Source organism: Mus caroli, unplaced genomic scaffold, assembly GCF_978045245.1.
Source record: "Mus caroli unplaced genomic scaffold, Mus_caroli_1 scaffold_11, whole genome shotgun sequence".
Taxonomy (NCBI): Eukaryota; Metazoa; Chordata; class Mammalia; order Rodentia; family Muridae; genus Mus; species Mus caroli.
In genome coordinates, this window is record NW_028227266.1 from 115,610,527 (window position 1) to 115,628,631 (window position 18,105).

Sequence of the window (18,105 nt, forward strand, 5' to 3'; positions counted from 1 at the left end):
GGCCAATGAGAGAGCCTATCTCAAAAACTATGGTGAGTATCTCCAGGGAACAACATCTGAGGTTAAACTCTGGCCTAAACATGAATGTACATGCACATACACATATAATATACACATGCATATACATATGCATACACATACATCATACCACATAGAGACACGTCATATATACACATTCACATATGCAGGCATGTGAACACACATACACATGTGCTTGTCCACATACACCTGGACAAACATGTACATACCATAGAAACAAGTCCCAGGCCTTTCATATTGGCATCTATCTAAATAAATCCAGATAAATGCCTCACAGGGAACAAATAATAGAAAATCAACCCAACTCGTAGCCATCATAGAGGCGTGTAGGGGGTGGTTCTGATGCTTGGACAGGGAATCTGCATGGGAAGGCTGAAGGTCCTGTTCCCCAATTGGTTCTTGATCAATCAATAAAGATGCTAGCAGCCAACAGCTAGGAAGAAGAGGTGGGGCTTCCAGGTTCCCGCAGGCAGGCTTGGAGACACAGGAGGAGGAAAAAAGATTCACCATGCTTTGGAGGGAGAGAGAGCCATGTGAGATCTTGGGTGGAGTGGCCTGGGGTAGCAGGCAGGAGATTAGAGATTTAGGGTATGGATCAAGGAGAAGGTAACCTGGCAGCTAAGCTGAGAGAAGATTTAGAGGGGTTGAGCTGGGAGTGAAGGTAAGGGCACTTTAGCCTGGGGAGGCTTAGAAGTGTTCGGCCATTGAGCTAAAAAGCATATTAAAAATAAACGTGTGTGTGTGTGTGTGTGTGTGTGTGTGTGTGTGTGTGTGTGTTTCATCTGCAGATCCAAGGGAACCAGGGAGGTGGCTGGTAGAGAGGTCTGCCAGGAGCTTAAAGTGGGGTAGTAGAAAATACACGCTACAGAGGCACTCCATGAACACACATGCCTTTGTAATTTCTATGTGGGGATGCACATATCATGGCTGGTGAGTCTTGCTATAAAGCGCTGGGAACAGATGCTTGGACAAACTGTTGAACCAAAAATAGTTTACTCTCTTAAGAGCTTTGTTTTTAATGCTTAGTGATTTTTTTTAGATTTTTGTTCATTCAATGTGTCTAAGTATTTGCCTGCATCAATGTGTGCCACATGCATATAGTGACTGAGGGGCCAGAAGAGGGTATCAGATCCCTTGCAATTGGAGTTACAGATGGCTTTGAGTCATATGGGTGCTCTGGAAGGTACTCATGTTACACAGTCACAGACATATAAACACATATATACAGACAGACATACAGACAGACACCAAATACATACTCACACACAAGCCCACACACAGATACACAGACACATACAAGTATACAACATATATACATGCACACAGACACAGAAACCTAAACGGGTATACATACTCACACACAAAGACACACATACACACAAACACAGACACACACATGCACACACATATGTATATACGTATATATTTCATTGGACATCTAACTGGGCGTTCTAAGTCGGATGCAGTTCTTTCTTCCTTTGACAATGTCTAGAGACAGCCGGAGGCGGCTGACATCCACTGGGAAGTTTGGAGATACTACAGATTGCTCTGCACTGCATAGCGGAATATACAACCACAAGTCATCCAGCCTGAACTGCTAGTCAAGCTGACACTAAGTAGCCTGGTGTGGGCGGACAGATGAGGTTTCCCATGACCTAAACACCAAATGATGAACAGCTAAGAGTAAACCAGATACCATCTATAGAACTAAGCTGCCCATTGAAAACCCGTTCATCTTTGTGTATGGTGTGCACTGGGGTGCTTGTACACCACTCGACTTTTATGGAGGACAGACTCAGATGTTGGTTTTCACTTCCCACTGTGCTTGTGAGATAAGTTTCTCATTTTGCTGCTGCCTACACCAGGCTAGCCCATCGCTGAACCCCAGCAATTCTCCTGTCCACACCTCCCATCTTCCCACAGGAATGCTGGGATTAGAGACTGGGATTATAGCATGTTTCCTGTGGGCTGTGGGGGTCAGAATCTCACTCATACCCTGCAGGCTCTGCCCACTGAGCCACCTCTCCAGCCCCACATGTGTGCTTTTTAAGGAACACAGCAGTTCCTGGGTTTTCTGGCATTAAAGGCAAGTATCTTTCCTAAGCCCAGGGAAATGAGAGTATAGGGTCACTAATAGGATATCGGTTTGCCTAAAGAAAAGTCATCTCAGGGGGATTTTCAGCCAGCAGTAATATAGTAAAATCTTATTTCACTGGCAATAAAAATAACACAGACATCTCAATAACCCCAGGGTGGGATGTTTTTACCATAAAGAAAACATACAAAATCCTATTTGCACACCAAAATAAACAGTAAGAGCTTGTGTTTTATGTCCACGGGCAATATTATTAGAGTTGGAACCATGAATACTCAGGCTAACCAACAGGATAAGATTAATACATTTTTGGTCATTTGTACTCTAATACCACCATATTTATGTGTAAAGTAGTAACAATATATTGCTGTAACATCAACATAGCTTTCCAGTCATTTCCTTCTCAGAGCAATAGTGTGATGTTTCTGTATCACTTAATATCAAATGCCCATAGAAAACAGCTGGCAAACAACACCACAGGAGACATTGCCTTGTCATCTCTCACAGGAATACACTGTACTCCAATAAAACCCTCCGAGGGACGTTATACAACACATCGTGGGGAGAGGGGCACGGGGAAGAAGCCCTGGGAATGTGGGAAGGCTTGTTTCTCATTTCCTCCAAGTCATATTTGAAAGTGATGGGATTTTATAGTGGACTGCTAGGAAGATAAAAACAACAGGAGACAGCAATAACAAACTGTAACAGAGTTGTGCTGAGCCAGTGGAGGGGAGTGGACAGTTTTATTTTGCTAAGCTGATCTATGATTAAAATATATATATATATATATATATATATATATATATATACAGGTTTCCCTTCTCAGTTATGACTTTGACCCTTTAACCTCCAACTTTTTTTTTAAGATTTTTTTTTTTATAGTGTACACTGTCGCTGTCTTCAGACACACCAGAACAGGGCATCAGATCCCGTTACAGATGATGGTGAGCCACCATGTGGTTGTTGGGAATTGAACTCAGGATCTCTTAACCACTGAGCCATCTCTCCAGCCCCCTAACCTCCAACTCTTAGGTAAAAGTGACATTGAACTAATTTCAAGTGGTAACTTGGGTGGATACAGACAGATGAAATTGTTATTTCCTGGTGACTACTAATACCAAAGTCTTGCTATGATAGAGTTATATTGCTGACACACTAGCACATAAGCTAAACAAAGTCTCTGTTCTAGTTTCACAATGCAGTATTAATATGGCAGTTATGGGACTCTACTCATTTGATTATTTTTTATTCTTTGATAACATATTGAAGATCATATCCACCCCTCACTTCTCCTGTTCCAACTCTTCCCCAACTCCCCTGCAACTTCATGTCCTCTTTATATGATTTATTTTTTGTATATTATTTATTCTTTTTATTTTACAACTTACTGAGAAGTACTAGTACTGCTTGTATGTGCATGGGCATGCCACCATCTGGTGGTACATGGGCAATCCACCAGGGACAACATCTTTGAAGGAAACAGAGTCCCCTCCTCAGCAGACATGGATTCACTCAGATGGGGTTGGGGCTTCACGAGCCCTTCCTTCCTCCAGGCTAGACGGTTGAATGGCTTGATCCTGTGTTCATCTTGTGGAAGCAACCACACATGCCATGATTCGTGACTGTAACGTCCCTGTTGTGGTTTGAATGTGGAGCGCTATCCCCCCCTGGACCCATGGAGTTAAACATTCATCCTTCCAGCTGATGTTCGTATTTTGAGAGGATTCTGAATCCAGGAAGTGGTTTTCAGGAAGGATATAGCATGTTTCTGTTTCTGCTTCCAGGCTGTTCTTTGCTTCCTGATCCTAGTAGATGTGACCAAGCACCCGCATTCTCTGGCCTCCACAGTCAAAATCCTCTTTGATCACCCACACTGTGCTGCCTTCTCTACATAATGGATTGCTCCTTCAAACCATGTGAGGCAAAACAAATTCTCCACCTACCCTTAAACTGCTTCTTTTTAGGAATTTGGTCCTAGCATCGAGAGAAACTCAAGAATCCAGCCCCATATTATACTCAGAAAACACTTTGACATAAGAGTTTGGTTACTAGACACCAGAGGATCACCAAACACACTCTTTCCTACAGTGTGGAGGCCTTGGCGAGAGAGCAGCTCCTGCTGGTGCTTCAGAGAGCTTGGAAGCCCTTCTCAGAACACAAAGTCTCCTGTATGATCGGATGCAATCCATTTTCATCTTTGAAAAAAATACATAGAATCAGGTAAATGGTAAAAACTAAAGTACCCTTCCTCACTTATTTCCTGAAGCACTTCTGAGTCTTCCCAGAGAGTAAATTCCATCGTTTGTGTGCTACTCTTCTGGTATTTTGTACTTATACAAGTGAATGCTGGGCTGAAGAAACGGCTGGCCACATAAGGATGCTTCTTGCTCCTACAGGGGTCCTGATGTGAGTCCCAGCACCCATCTTCAGTGGCTCTCCACCTCCTGCAGCTCCAGCTCCTGAGGACCAGTCCCCTCTTTTAGACTCAGTGGGCATCATGCACATGTGAGCATGCGGACACACACACACACACACACACACACACACACATGCACACAATTAAAAATCAAACAAGTCTTTTAAACACTGAATATAAGCATATTTTTAGTACTTATGCATCTCTTGCAACAGTGTTTTGTATTTTATCTTCTACTAGAATTGTGACTCTATATGCTTATTGGAGTCAAGATGAAGTGAAATTTTCGTTCTCAGTTGTGGCACCAAATGATTTTATGACTAGGAAGAGCCTTTAAATTGAAACAGAGATGGTTGCTGCTGAACTCTTCTAGCTGAGCAGTAAGTAGTGTTCAGCAGCCTCTAAGGGGAATGGAGAGATTTGTGCCTCTGTCTTTGGATCCAGCCTGTGATGTAGACATGCAGTAGGAATAGCTTCTTCCTTATAGCAGTGAATGCTCCTCTTCATTAGCTTGTTTCCACCTGATGGAACATGTCTCAAGTCTGGAATTTACTCAGATGCTCTAGACTGATGAGCAGGTAACCTAACAGAGTCTGTGCCCCTTAGAGGAGATGATATTTACCTGAGGGGCACTTTGCTGAGAAAATATGTGAAGACATTTTGGCATTATACTTATAGAAATGGCTGTTCTACCAGTGACTTCCAATTATAGTTACCATAGGACCCAATAAAACCAAAGGCAACAAAAGCATTTAAAAGTAAGAACAATCGTTGTACTTCTTTCATATAAAACTCCTTTTTTCTTGTAAAGAACACTACAGTGGATGACAGGCTAATACATTCTGCTTTGTGTGTGTGTTTGTGTGCTCATGTGTGTGTATTTGCATGTATATGTATGCATTGTGTGACTGAGTGTGTATTTGTGTATGCATGTGTGTGTGTGTCTAGTTCAGAGAACCACTGTCAGGCGTTGCTTCCCACTTTTCACCTTGTTGAGAGACTGACTGTCTTTGCTCTTGCATACTGCAGGCTATCCAACTACAGGCTTTGAGTTTATTCTCCCCTGGCCATCTCCCATCTCACCATAGACGTGTGGGATGACAGAAGTATGTTGATGCATCTGTCTTTGTACGTGGGTTCCACATCTTATTTATGATCCAGAATTTGAAATCAGCTCAACTATCTCTGGCTATCAGACCTGTGCAGAAAGTATCTTAGCCTGTGAGACATCTCCTGGCCCCATAAATCCCATTAACTCAAGACACGAGAAATACATAGGTTTGTCTGCCTCATTAGGAAACAGGATGATTTTTGGTGATAATATCTGAGAAGCAGTGGCAAACACAAACGACAGAACCACTGCCAGCCACAGCCTTAGATACAGAATGTAAAGGCTTGAGATTCAGAGGAATGTGAGACGGCTGGGGCTCATTGGAAGAAGGGGACAATGTGAAAAATAAAACAAACAAACAAAAAAAACAAACTCTGAGGAAAGACTAAAGCTGGGGAAGAGCAGGCATCTGGAGAAGGTTCTGGGCTCAAGGCAAGGGTCTTGTCTCAGTTTCTCTCAGTACAATAGAGAGCAGCAGAAGCAGGGCCTGGCTCCTCACTGTGTTACCTTGCTAGATGGACAGCTCCTTGTGACATCCTCTCCTCTGTTCCCTCTTCCATTAATACATCAAGCTTCTTAGAACAAACTCTTGTGGTCTTCTAACTGGATCATTTTAATTCTCTCTCTCTCTCTCTCTCTCTCTCTCTCTCTCTCTCTCTCTCTCTCTGTGTGTGTGTGTGTGTGTGTGTGCTGTGAATGCTGATGCGTACTTGTATGCAGGTTGGCTTGCAGGCCTGTGAGGGTCAGAGGTAAACCGCATCTGTCATTACTCAGGACTCTGTCCACCTTGGTTTTTTACAACAGTGTCTCTCAATGGTCTGGAATATGCCACGTATGCTGGTTGGCCACTTGGCCCCAGAGATCTCTCTGAGTCTCCTTCCCCAGGGCTGAGGTTTCAGTTCTGAGCCACTTTGCCCAGCATTTCCTCACTGTAGGTTCTGGTCCCCATGCTAACAAGGCAAGCATTAACTGACTGAGCTCTCTCTTTCCAGCCTCAGGCTATTTTAATCTCTCTTCAGTGATTTCCCCCATTTCTAAGATCTTCCTGCTTCAAGGACTTCTTCATTATTTATGCCACACCATAATGAAGAGGCAAATTTTAAACTTTCAAATTCACTCCAGCGTAACTTTCTGCACCAGCACAGTTCCCTCAGGAGAAATTTCTACTCTTGTAAATGGTTGGTAGTCAACTCTACAGACCCCTCTGCTCAGAAAGCTCATATCCTTAGAAAGTGTCTGCCTGATGCCCATTGTTTTAATGAGCTAAGTCAGCACCCCCAAATGCCACACCAAATCCCATGGTACTCACAATGGCTGCTCTCTCTCTCTGTCTCTCTGTGTCTCTGTCTATCTCCCTCCCTCCTTCCCTCCCCGCTTCTTCCCTCCCTCCCTCCCACCTCCCTCGCTCCCTTCCTTTTCTTTCTTTCTTTCTTTCTTTCTTTCTTTCTTTCTTTCTTTTTCTTAGTCTTCCTGGATAGGGTTTCTCCCTGTAGCCTCAGCTGTCCTGAAACTCACTCTGTAGACCAAACTGGCCTTGAACCCAGATTTGCCTGCCTTTGCCTCCTGAGTACTGGGATTTAAGGTGTGTGTTACCATGCCTGTCAATGCTGTCTTTCTTACTGACCCAGATGGACTTGAGATGTCAGGCTCTCCTAAGAGTTAAACATGGTATTTGATTATCTTTTTCACCTATGGCAGATATAATGATTTATGGTTTGAAAAATGGGAATGTTTGCCCTCACCCCAATGGCACAGCACAGGACTTGAAATAAACCATGTCCTGCTGTTCAGGTGTAAACTCTGGGATGTGCTCTAGTGTCAAAGCACTCTACAATAGCTTTGTGAACAACTGAGCAAGAGGGAAAGTCAAAGAGAACACACTATTTTGAAGTTAATACTAATGCCATCTGGGGATAATGGCCATGTCGTTGTGCGGATGACACCTATAATTTTGAAGCTATATATTTAACAGTTTATGAGTAAGCCAGTATAACATCTAGATTTCACTCCTATGTGACTTAGCAAAAATAGTTATTGATCTAAACATCAATGATCACAACTGTGCTTAAACTACTGATGTATGATTAACTATAAAAATAATTATCTTTTTTTTTCCATTTCTAATAGTAAGAACTCTGAAAACCAGAAAGTTCAAGGCCACTGATCCTACCTTAATCCTGGAAGGAAAACAGAGAGCCAGCAAATGCTCAGGGCCAATGGCAAAACTCACCCAAAGCCAAGAAAAGGGAGGCGGAGAAAGAGAAGAGTGGCTCAGTTACAGAACAGTTTTAGAGTCCACAACATGGGGCTTAGCGGGAACTCTTGGTTTTTGGAGGCAGAATTCAAAGCTAAATAAGAGGCTACATATTTCCAGACCGATTAAAATGAAGAGCAAAGATACAATTAGCTGAACAAGACTGACCATGAACTAAGTCCATCGCAGAAGTGTATCTGGTCAAATACTGGGCACCATTCAAAGTTGACCTCAAAGGAGACATCTGGGCAACTGAGTCCTAGAGACATGGGTGACTACCTTCAACCATGCCGATGCTCCCTCCACACCTGGCCTTCCTTGCATACCAGTTTGGAGATATCAGCGGACTAGAAGAGATGAGCTAAGGGAAGGCTTAGAACTGTGGGAACTTCTGAGGAGAAGGAACCAATAGTGGGAAATGTCTTGCTAAGAGACCATCCACAAAAGAAAATTATATATATGGCTGTCTTAGTCAGGGCTTCTATTCTTGCACAAATATCATGATCAAGAAGCAAGTTGGGGAGGAAAGGGTTTATTCAGCTTACACTTCCACATAGCTGTTCATCACTAAAGGAAGTCAAGACTGGAACTCAAGCAGGTCAGGAAGCAGGAGCTAATGCAGAAGCCATGAAGGGATGTTGCTTACTGGCTTGCTTCCCCTGGCTTGCTCAGCTTTCTTTCTTGTAGAACCCAACACTACCAGCCCAATGATGGCACCATTCACAATGGGCCCTCCCACCCTTGATCACTAATTGAGAAAATGCCTTACAGTTGGATCTCATGGAGGCATTTCCTCACCTGAAGCTCCTTTCTCTGTGATAACTCCAGCTTGTGTCAAGTTGACACACAAAACCAGTCAGTACAATGGCCACTTTCTTTGGTGGTGATTTAGAGGCCATAGACTACTTAGAGAAAAATAAAAACTGAGAAAATGGGGTCTACTTACCCATTCTGTAGGGCAGCTGTGGGGTCATAGGTCAGAGCCATGCCAGCCTGTATAGAAATAGGAGAAGAATAGGGAAAAAAAGATATCTCAACATTTTTATTATAGTGCCAAAATATTCACTTCAAAAACCTTGTTAAATTGATTTACGGGTCCCTCCAACATGTTTCTTTACCCTTCTTGCCCCAGTGGGACAAGTCTCACTACTCACAAACCAGAATTTGACAATCTGAGATGGGAGTTTATAGAATATTGTTCAAATAGACCAAGGGATGATGGTGCTTGGGTGATCTCCACCTCTACTTCACAAACCATCGCGGGCTAATGTGGTTGGCTGTGGCTCTCTTAGCAGTTACAGGAACAACTATATATCCTATGCTACAAATAAAGGAAGGCACCCACAGCCAGGAGTAAAGTCTCAGATCCTCAAGATGCATCCACCTGAGAGAAAGTGTATCCAGAGATCCGGCCGAAGTACGTAGCTAATGAGTTATAAAGAGTTTGTCTAATATATTGCTACTTCCTGTTCTACTAAGAATAGGGACATAGGGAGATTGTTTACACAGGGTGGAACATTCTGGCTCACGTGGCTAATGAAGAGCAAGTCTTACTCTTTTTTTTTTTTTTTTCAGTATAAGGCTACTTTTAAAACACAAAATGAAACAAACGAAAAACAACATGTCTATAATCAGTGAGAGTATCAGGGACACAAATAAACTTCATGGTGGCACTCTGTAGCCAGGCTTCTTTGTCCCCTCATCTGCCACTGACTTTGACCCTCAGAACAACTCTATGAAGGAGGCAGAAGCAATCTCTCTCTGTCCCATCAATGAAGACAATGGTGACTGTTGAGGTTAGCTGCTATCTCAAGGTCACAACCCTATTGTTGTCCTTTAACTAAGGGCTACACAGGCCTCTTTTTCTCTGGATCCTTGGCTACTATAAAGAAATGGAAGGCACTGTACTGTGACTGTGAATCTTTTCTTTTAAAAAGGTTTATTTATTTACTATATATGTAAGTACACCATAGCTGTTTTCAGTCACACCAGAAGAGGACATCCGATCTCATTTCAGATGTTTATGAGCCACCATGTGGTCTCTGGGATTTGAACTCAGGACCTACAGAAGAGCAGTCAGTGCTCTTAACAGCTGAGCCATCTCTCCAGTCCCTCTGTCTTTCACAAAGGAAGTTTACCAAGCACTCTAAGCTATTAGGAAATATAGGGTGTACATCCTGTATGATAGACACTCATTAACTAAAGAGCCAAATCTTCCCATTCACTCTGTAACATGGAAATCAGAGACATGACTTGGACTAGTTGTCAATTATATGCTATACCACTCTTCCCCCAAAACCTGTAAGACGAGACCCTGGGCCCAACTGACTCAGAACCTCAAAATGTCATCTAATGACATAGACATCTATCTATGTCATAGTAACTCTTCCAGTAAGTCCCTTAGACAAAAAGACAGTCCATTTCAGTATCTCTCTTGAATCCTGAAATCTGAGACCTTACACCCATGCCTTCTGATGTGTGTTCTCTGCTGCTCTCATTATGACATTGGCTTGGGCCTTCAGTAAAGCCTGGGTCCCATCTCTACTTAGTTGGAGAGTCTTCCCTCTGTAGACATATCTGTCCTTGGGTGTCCCAGGACCATCTGTGTGGTTAGCACTTGTAAATAGAAACAGAATATAGAAAGGAGTTTAAAAGAGCCCAGGTTAGCTTTAGAGTGATACCTTTGTTTTTATTTTACAGTTACTAACTGAATCCTATCAGTGTGGATTTTCTCTCTTTGATAGCCTGCCATAATTATATAATTTGAAACCACTGGGGAAACTAGATGTATATAAAAACCCTTGAAACATTTTGATAACTTGCCATGACTTCATAACTACTTTAAAATAAAGAGATAGGAAATATAAGTGAATGAGCTTCCAGATCTTATCAAGGTATAAGAAGAAAAGCATAAAAATATTAAAGAAATGAAAGAGCGTTTGTGTTTGAGTTTTTCCACTTGTCTAGTTTAATCCAGTTTCCCCACCTGATTCTTTAGAGCTAACATGCACATAACTGAAAGAAACTATCTCATGCTTGGTGGGCATTTCCCATGTTAACAGAGATACTTTCCACGTTGTGATTGGGATTGGAATGAGGACCATGGTGGCTTGGATGCTTGGGAGTGGCGTGATGGGGGAGGAGTGAGGTTTCCAAGTAGACTGAGATATTTGTTACACCCCAGCAGGTGCCTGGGGTGTCTCCACTGAGGAAGTTACCAAGCACCCTGAGCTCTCAGAGAGCAGGGGGCATGTCCTGGGAGATAGACACACATTAGAACATTAGTTAAAGTGACTAACAATTCCCCTTGCCCTGCTACATCTGAAGAGTACAATTGAACAGCTAGCCATTGCAGGGAGGGGTGATTTCGACAAAAGAGGCCTACTTCATGATTTTGTCTCTGAGTACTTTAGGCTTCCAGAGAGTGTCTCGGGTGACATGCAGTTGAAACAGGGTAGGTAACAAAGAAAGTCAAGGGTTAAACAAAGGGATTTCTTTTTTCTTTCTTTTTTTTTTTTTACAAAGAGTTGGCTGGGCATCACTGTCCAGACAGTGCTTGACTGCACCTGGGGCTCGCTGTGCGCGTGACAGATCCCTGAGTTAAAATGCTAATATGCCCTCAATGCAGATTCGACATTCAATTTCCCGTTGTCTCTTCACACAAAGATGGGGAAGAAATTGATTTTGCTGCCCTGTCTAGCCCCCTTTAGACAAAACCAGAGGCATGAAATGACTATTGTGTGATCACCAAATATGATGGCATGTTGACAAACTCGAGAGTCACAGGGAAAAAAATAACATGAAATATCTCAGAATAAAATAAACTGTCATGCCAGATACGTGAGACAATGGCACTTAATCCTGTTGTTGACTTTTAAGAGGGCTTGTTACATTCACAAGAGTTGTCCAGTTGATGTTGTTTGTATGCCAGTGGCATAAATAATTTATTTTAAACAAAAGCAGGCACTTATATCTCTTCTTAACAACATCTATGCTTTGCTTTAGTATTTCAGCCATAATGGGGCATTTCTAGGCCTCCTGGGTAAAGAAAAAACAAGTGGTAAATATTTCAGAAAAAAAACAAGCTCTTTGTTGGATAAAATATTATTGTTGTTTTATAGAATTATGCTATGAGGTTCAGGCTGGCCCAGAACTTGTGGTTCTCCTGCCTCAGGCATCCACTACCAGTCCAGAAATGAAGGTAACTTTATTTTTAATAAAATGAGAGATTCTCTGAAACAGGTGAGAAGAATGATCTAGAAGCTGGATATTAGCTAGTTATATCTAAGTGATTTAGTGGGTTATATCAACAGGTTATAATTACAGACAGTTCCATAGCATGCACATTAGGGGCAGGCATGAGTGACTCCCTGGTCTAAAACACTCATTCTGTGAAGAGAGACTCCGTGACTATCACAAAGCCAAGACAATGGTTGGCAGGTGTCTTAGTCAGGGTTTCTATTCCTGCACAAACATCAGGACCAAGAAGCAAGTTGGGGAGGAAAGGGTTTATTCAGCTTACACTTCCATACTGCTGTTCATCACCAAGGAAGTCAGGACTGGAACTCAAGCAGGTCAGGAAGCAGGAGCTGATGCAGAGGCCATGGAGGGATGTTCTTTACTGGCTTGCTTCCCCTGGCTTGCTCAGACTTCTCTCTTATAGGACCAAGACTACCAGCCCAGAGATGGTTCCACCCACAAGGGGACCTTACTCCTTGATCACTAATTGAGAAAATGTCTTACAGCTGTATCTCATGGAGGCATTTCCCCAACTAAAGCTCTGTGATAACTCTAGCTTGTGTCAAGTTGACACAAAACTAGCCAGTACAATTGACCCCTTGTCAACTTGACACACAAACACATCACTAATAAGCCTCAACCCTTAGTTTCTTAATTATCCCCAAGATATAAACAACTTTAAAAGTCCCACAGTCTTTACATATTAAATGTTCAATCCTTTTAAAATATCCAATATCTTTTAAAATCCAAAGTCTTTTATAATTAAAAGTCTCTTAACTGTGGGATCCACTAAAATATTTTCTTCCTTCAAGAGGGAAAAATATCAGGGCACAGTCACAATCAAAAGCAAAAATTAAACTCCAACTGGCCAATGTCTGGGATCCAACTCATGATCTTCTGGGCTCCTCCAAGGGCTTGGGTCACTTCTCCAGCCCTGTCCTTTGTAGCACAGCTTTTCCTCTAGGCTCCAGATGCCTGTACTCCACTGCTGCTGCTGCTCTTGGTGGTCATCTCATGGTACTGGCATCTCCAAAATACTGCATGACCCTTTCAGTCCTGGGCCGTCAATTGCAACTGAGGTTGCACCTTCACCAATGGCCTTCCATTGCCTCTCACAGTGCCGAGCCTCAGCTGCTCTGCATGACCCCTTCATGCCTTCAAAAACAGTACCACCTGGGTGACCCTTACACATTACGAAGTCCTGCTGCAGTACAACCTTGGCTATCTCTAGAACATAGCCTCTTTGTGCTTTCAGAAAACACTTCCCAGAAGATGTCACCTCAACAATGCTGGTCTCTTCTTAATCACCACTAATTTCTTAGCTCCAGCTAACCAGATCAATAGACCCAGTAATGCAAAGTTTTTGTTTCAGTAGTTCTGGTATCTTGTTAATTACAGCTGATTCTTCAGCGCCAGCTAACCAGAATCACAGAATCTTCACAATCAAAATAGCAGCAGCCTTGAAAAGAGTCTTTAATCTTTCCTCTAAAATTTCACAAGCCAGGCTTCCATCTTCTGCACTGTTCTCAACATTATCTTCCAAGCTCCTATACAACATCCCACAGAGTTCCCACACCAAATAGATCTTCTAGCTCAAAGTTTCACAGTCCTCCCCAAAACGTGGTCAGGTTGTTACAGGAATGCCCCACTTCTGGTACCAATTTGTCTTAGTCAGGGTTTCTATTCCTGCACAAAACATCGTGACCAAGAAGCAAGTTGGGGAGGAAAGGGTTTATTTAGCTTACACTTTCCACATTGATGTTCATCACCAACAGATATTAGGACTGGAACTCAAGCAGGTCAGGAAACAGGAGCTGATGCAGAGGTCATGGAGGGATGTTACTTACTGGCTTGCTTCCCCTGGCTTGCTCAGCCTGCTCTCTTATAGAACCAAGACTACCAGCCCAGAGATGGCACCACCCACAAGGGGACCTCCCCCCTTGATCACTAATTGAGAAAATGCCTTACAGCTGGAGCTCATGGGGGCATTTCCCAATTGAAGCTCCTTTCTCTGTGATAACTCCAGCTTGCGTCAAGTTGACACAAAACTAGCCAACACAGCAAGATATTCTTCTACCTCTTGTTCTAGGTTTATCTTGACACATGGTGGGTGTGCTTAACCAGAGGCATCACACAAGAGGCAGTCCTGAGAACTGCTGGGTTGTTGTGACCAGATTTCAAAACACTTAGGAGATGTGTCCTACATACACCACTTTAGAAAACTCCACTTTGTGGATTAGATAAATACATGTTGAAGAAATTAGGGAGCAAATCGGAGACTTTGAGGGACTTCTGGATTTACACCTCACACAAAAGAACTTTCAAATGAAATTTGAGTGTATCCCTCAGGGTCCTGATTTTACTAAGAAAGCTTTCTTTTAAGAAATGTGAAGTGGTCTCAGCTCTCAGCTGAGCTTGTAAAGCCCTTGGCTAATGGCAGACACAGGTGTGGGTGGAGGTGGAGATGATCAGCACCAGACAGAAGCCAGCAGCTTGCCTGAGGTGAGTTGTGGTTTTGGCTCTGGAGGAGAGAAACAGGGTCCTCCTGTGCTGGAGGACCAGCTGCTAAGCATCACCCGAATTGCTTCAAGAGGGCTGTCAGGAATCAGGAGAAAGCACCACTGTAGATTTATCACCTTCAAAGTAGCAAATGCAGTCAGAGAGCCAAATGAAGTGAGTTCTTTATGTCTGATAGAATCAAACCGAGAGGCGCTGTAAAGCAGTTGTTTAGGCACGGTGTCATCCCCGAATTTCTGCTTCTTGGCTTCTTCTAAAAATGTTCCTGCCAGAGGATGTCTGCTTTTTATAGCAACAGGGAAGGACAAGATAAAACAGACAGGAAGAGATTACAGGTTGGAAAGCTGATAACATCTAAGTCTCTCCAGGAAGAGCTCCATGGTTAAATGAGAAACAGGAAAAAGCAAATATATATATATATATATATATATATATATATATATACATACATATAGATATAAGTGTTTTGCCTGTTCCATGGATGTATGTGCAATGCACACAGAGGTCAGACAATATATCACACCCCTTGGAACTGGAGTTACAGAAAATTGTGAGTTACAATGTAAGTGGATCGAACCCAGATCCTCTCTAAGAGCAGCCGCCAGTGCTCTTAACCACCAGGCTGTCTCTCCAGTTCCTGGATTGTACTGTTTTAAACTGTGATTTAAAATAAATGCTTCTTCCTCTAAGCTGCTTTTTGGTAGGAATTTAGTCACAACAATGAACGAAGCAGCCTGCACTGGGAGTTTGTTTTTTAATCTCAATCTAAATGTCTGAATTTCACGGATCTAAGACACCATTTGGTTTTCTCACATCTTAATATCTGTGAAATTGGGATTCCCCTAATAACTGCCAGCATTTCATAGTGTGTCAAGTCATTTTTCTCTCTTTTTAGTGGCGTTTAAAATAATATAATAGTTCATCTTTAACCAATGATGTTTTACAGTTCAAGGTGTAGCAAACATACTGTCAAAAACCACTGTGACATGGGGACCAGCCATGGAAAATACAGAATTCTGAGGCTGCAGTGGGCAAGCCTAAGGAACTAACAGAGCAAAGGTGGCTGGAGGATTGATCCAGATCCTTCTGGGTTTAGTTGATGCTGCCTGGAAGGTACATGCGCTTAGCCATTGATGGGGGTGATCTTGAGGCCTTTGAGCCTGGGGTTGCCAGGACATGCCAGAGATTCCAAGAATAGCTCAGTTGATTGATGTCACACTGAGTTGCCATGGCTTTCTTGTTCAATTCGGTCAGAGGACATGGAGTTCAGCCCTCAGCCTTTTGCCCTGGAAATATTTGCTGTAGTATTCCTGGTCTCAAGCCACATCCAGGCTGCAGACACCTAGCTATTCCCCCAGAACATACATGTATGTGTGTGTGTGTGTGTGTGTGTGTGTGTATTTCCATTTTTCCCTTGACAAGTTGGGCTAGGCAGAAGACTCAACACATCAATTACATTTGATACAAAATTACCATATTATGAGGACTTAAAAATTCTTGTTATCTTTTGTCATTACATATTAATGTTGGGCTCAGAAGCTTCAGGAAAGGGTGTTTGTTCAAATCAAAATGTATTAGCGCTCAGAAGCCAAGTTATTGAGGTTTCTAAATGAGAAGGGCTTCCCCTTCAGCCTACTCTGTCAACCTATGCAGCCTTTGCAGTAGATAAAGCCCTATCTGGAGGGCCAGGCAACAGACCCAACTCACCCAAGCAGGGGTATGAGCTCACAGCTAGCTGTTGCTTCCCAGGTCTCATAGGAAGACTTGCCTACAGTGCAAGGTTGAGAAGACTCTTGGCAGACTGGCAGCACAGGGAGACAGAGCTTAATTCTTTTCTACCTGAGTAGCATGTGCTAGATACATTGTGATAGATGTCAAGGAGTTAGTGGTAAGTGATTTAGACAACATCTCTACATCTGTAAAAATGCTCAAAGATATCGCAAGTCTAGACAGTATTACTGCATTTTCCAGCAAACTCTCTCACATGTGATTTCACTGGAATCATGTTCCACTTTCCCCTGAGAGTGTGTTTATGTCTAGTGTCTCATGAGGACAGTATTCAGGGCTGCAGGGCAGTCTCTTTTCTAAATATACAGTTTTTAAGATTCAGTGCTGTCAAAGTCAATTAAAGACTAACTACCTGGGTCATAACACAAATGCTGTCTTCCTGGACTTATGTTAGACTCTTCTCACAAGAGGCTGTCCAAAGCATCAGGAGCCCTAGTAGCATTCAGAGCACACCTAACTGAAGGCAGGGCGATGCTCAATGTTGAGCCGTGTCTTGTGTTCTTTAGAACTGATGATGTCTCAAAGCAGAACCACAGGGTCACACTGGTAGCCATTAGTCATAGCCCAGTGTTTTCAAGAACCCCAGAAAAACATTCTGTCTCCATGTATAAGCCTCTGTCTCTTTCCAGGTTGGTGACATGCTGGCCAATCAATCTTTTACCATCTGTGTTCTGTTGAAAAATCAATACTTTATTAGTGTGGCTTGTTTTGGTTCCCAGTGGGGTGAATCAGTGACTTTCTTCTCATTTGCAGGTGAGAATATTGTAAATAATAGGAATAATTCACTATTAGATTAACACATTTTTCTAAGGTATGTCAAGACTGACATTGGGTCACGTGTTTGCTGGTCTTTAATTTTAAACTAACTTGTCCTTCTGGGCCCCACTAGGTGTGTGGAGTAGAATCAGAGCCATGCTCAGACTTCTTGGGAAACTACTGCGCATCTACTGTTTTCTTCAAATTTGTGAGGATGGATAATTCACTGTAAAATAGCATCCAAATAAAGGTAGTATGTCTACGTGTTGTACGATAATTCGTTGTATGGAGGAAAATATTCTAAGTGAGTGGGAGGGGCTAAACCTTAACCAACACACTAGTTCATGCTCAACAGCAACATCACAAAACAGCCTCAAGCGGAGCCATTCCCTAGTTATGTGTCTTAAAACATTAGAAACACTGAGCTTGCTGAAGCTTGAACCAGAGCTCCTAAAGGCATAAGAAGGCAGGTTCTCCTAGTGTCTGGTCAAGAGATTTTCATTTATAATAGTTACCTTTGCCTTATGTGTACTTCTACTTAAAGATAGGTCTGCCTATGGAGGCCAGAAGAGGGTGTCAGATGAGCTAGAGTTACAGGGAACTGTGAGCCATATGACATAGATGCTTGGAACTATACTCTTCACTGTTGAGCTCTCTCTCCAGCTCTGAGATAGTGTTACTCTTCTTCTTCTTCTTCTTCTTCTTCTTCTTCTTCTTCTTCTTCTTCTTCTTCTTCTTCTTCTTCTTCTTCTTCTTCTCCTCCTCCTCCTCCTCCTCCTCCTCCTCCTCCTCCTCCTCCTCCTCCTCCTTCTTCTTCTTCTTCTTCTTCTTCTTCTTCTTCATTAGACTCTCAGTTCAGACTGGTCTTCTCCTAGCTATATAGCCAAGAA

The 18,105-nt window shown here is 42.7% G+C and overlaps 1 protein-coding gene across 10 annotated transcripts in view; it reads right to left on the bottom strand.

Annotated features, from left to right (window-relative positions):
* Rbms3 (RNA binding motif single stranded interacting protein 3) overlaps positions 1 to 18,105 on the bottom strand; it is a 1,312,983-nt gene that overhangs the window by 110,522 nt on the left and 1,184,356 nt on the right. For all 10 annotated transcript variants that reach the window (XM_085828159.1, XM_085828156.1, XM_085828158.1 and 7 more), the window contains one exon: positions 8,862 to 8,908. In XM_085828159.1, the coding sequence (XP_085684285.1) occupies positions 8,862 to 8,908 (47 nt within the window). The remainder of the gene's footprint in view (positions 1 to 8,861; positions 8,909 to 18,105) is intronic.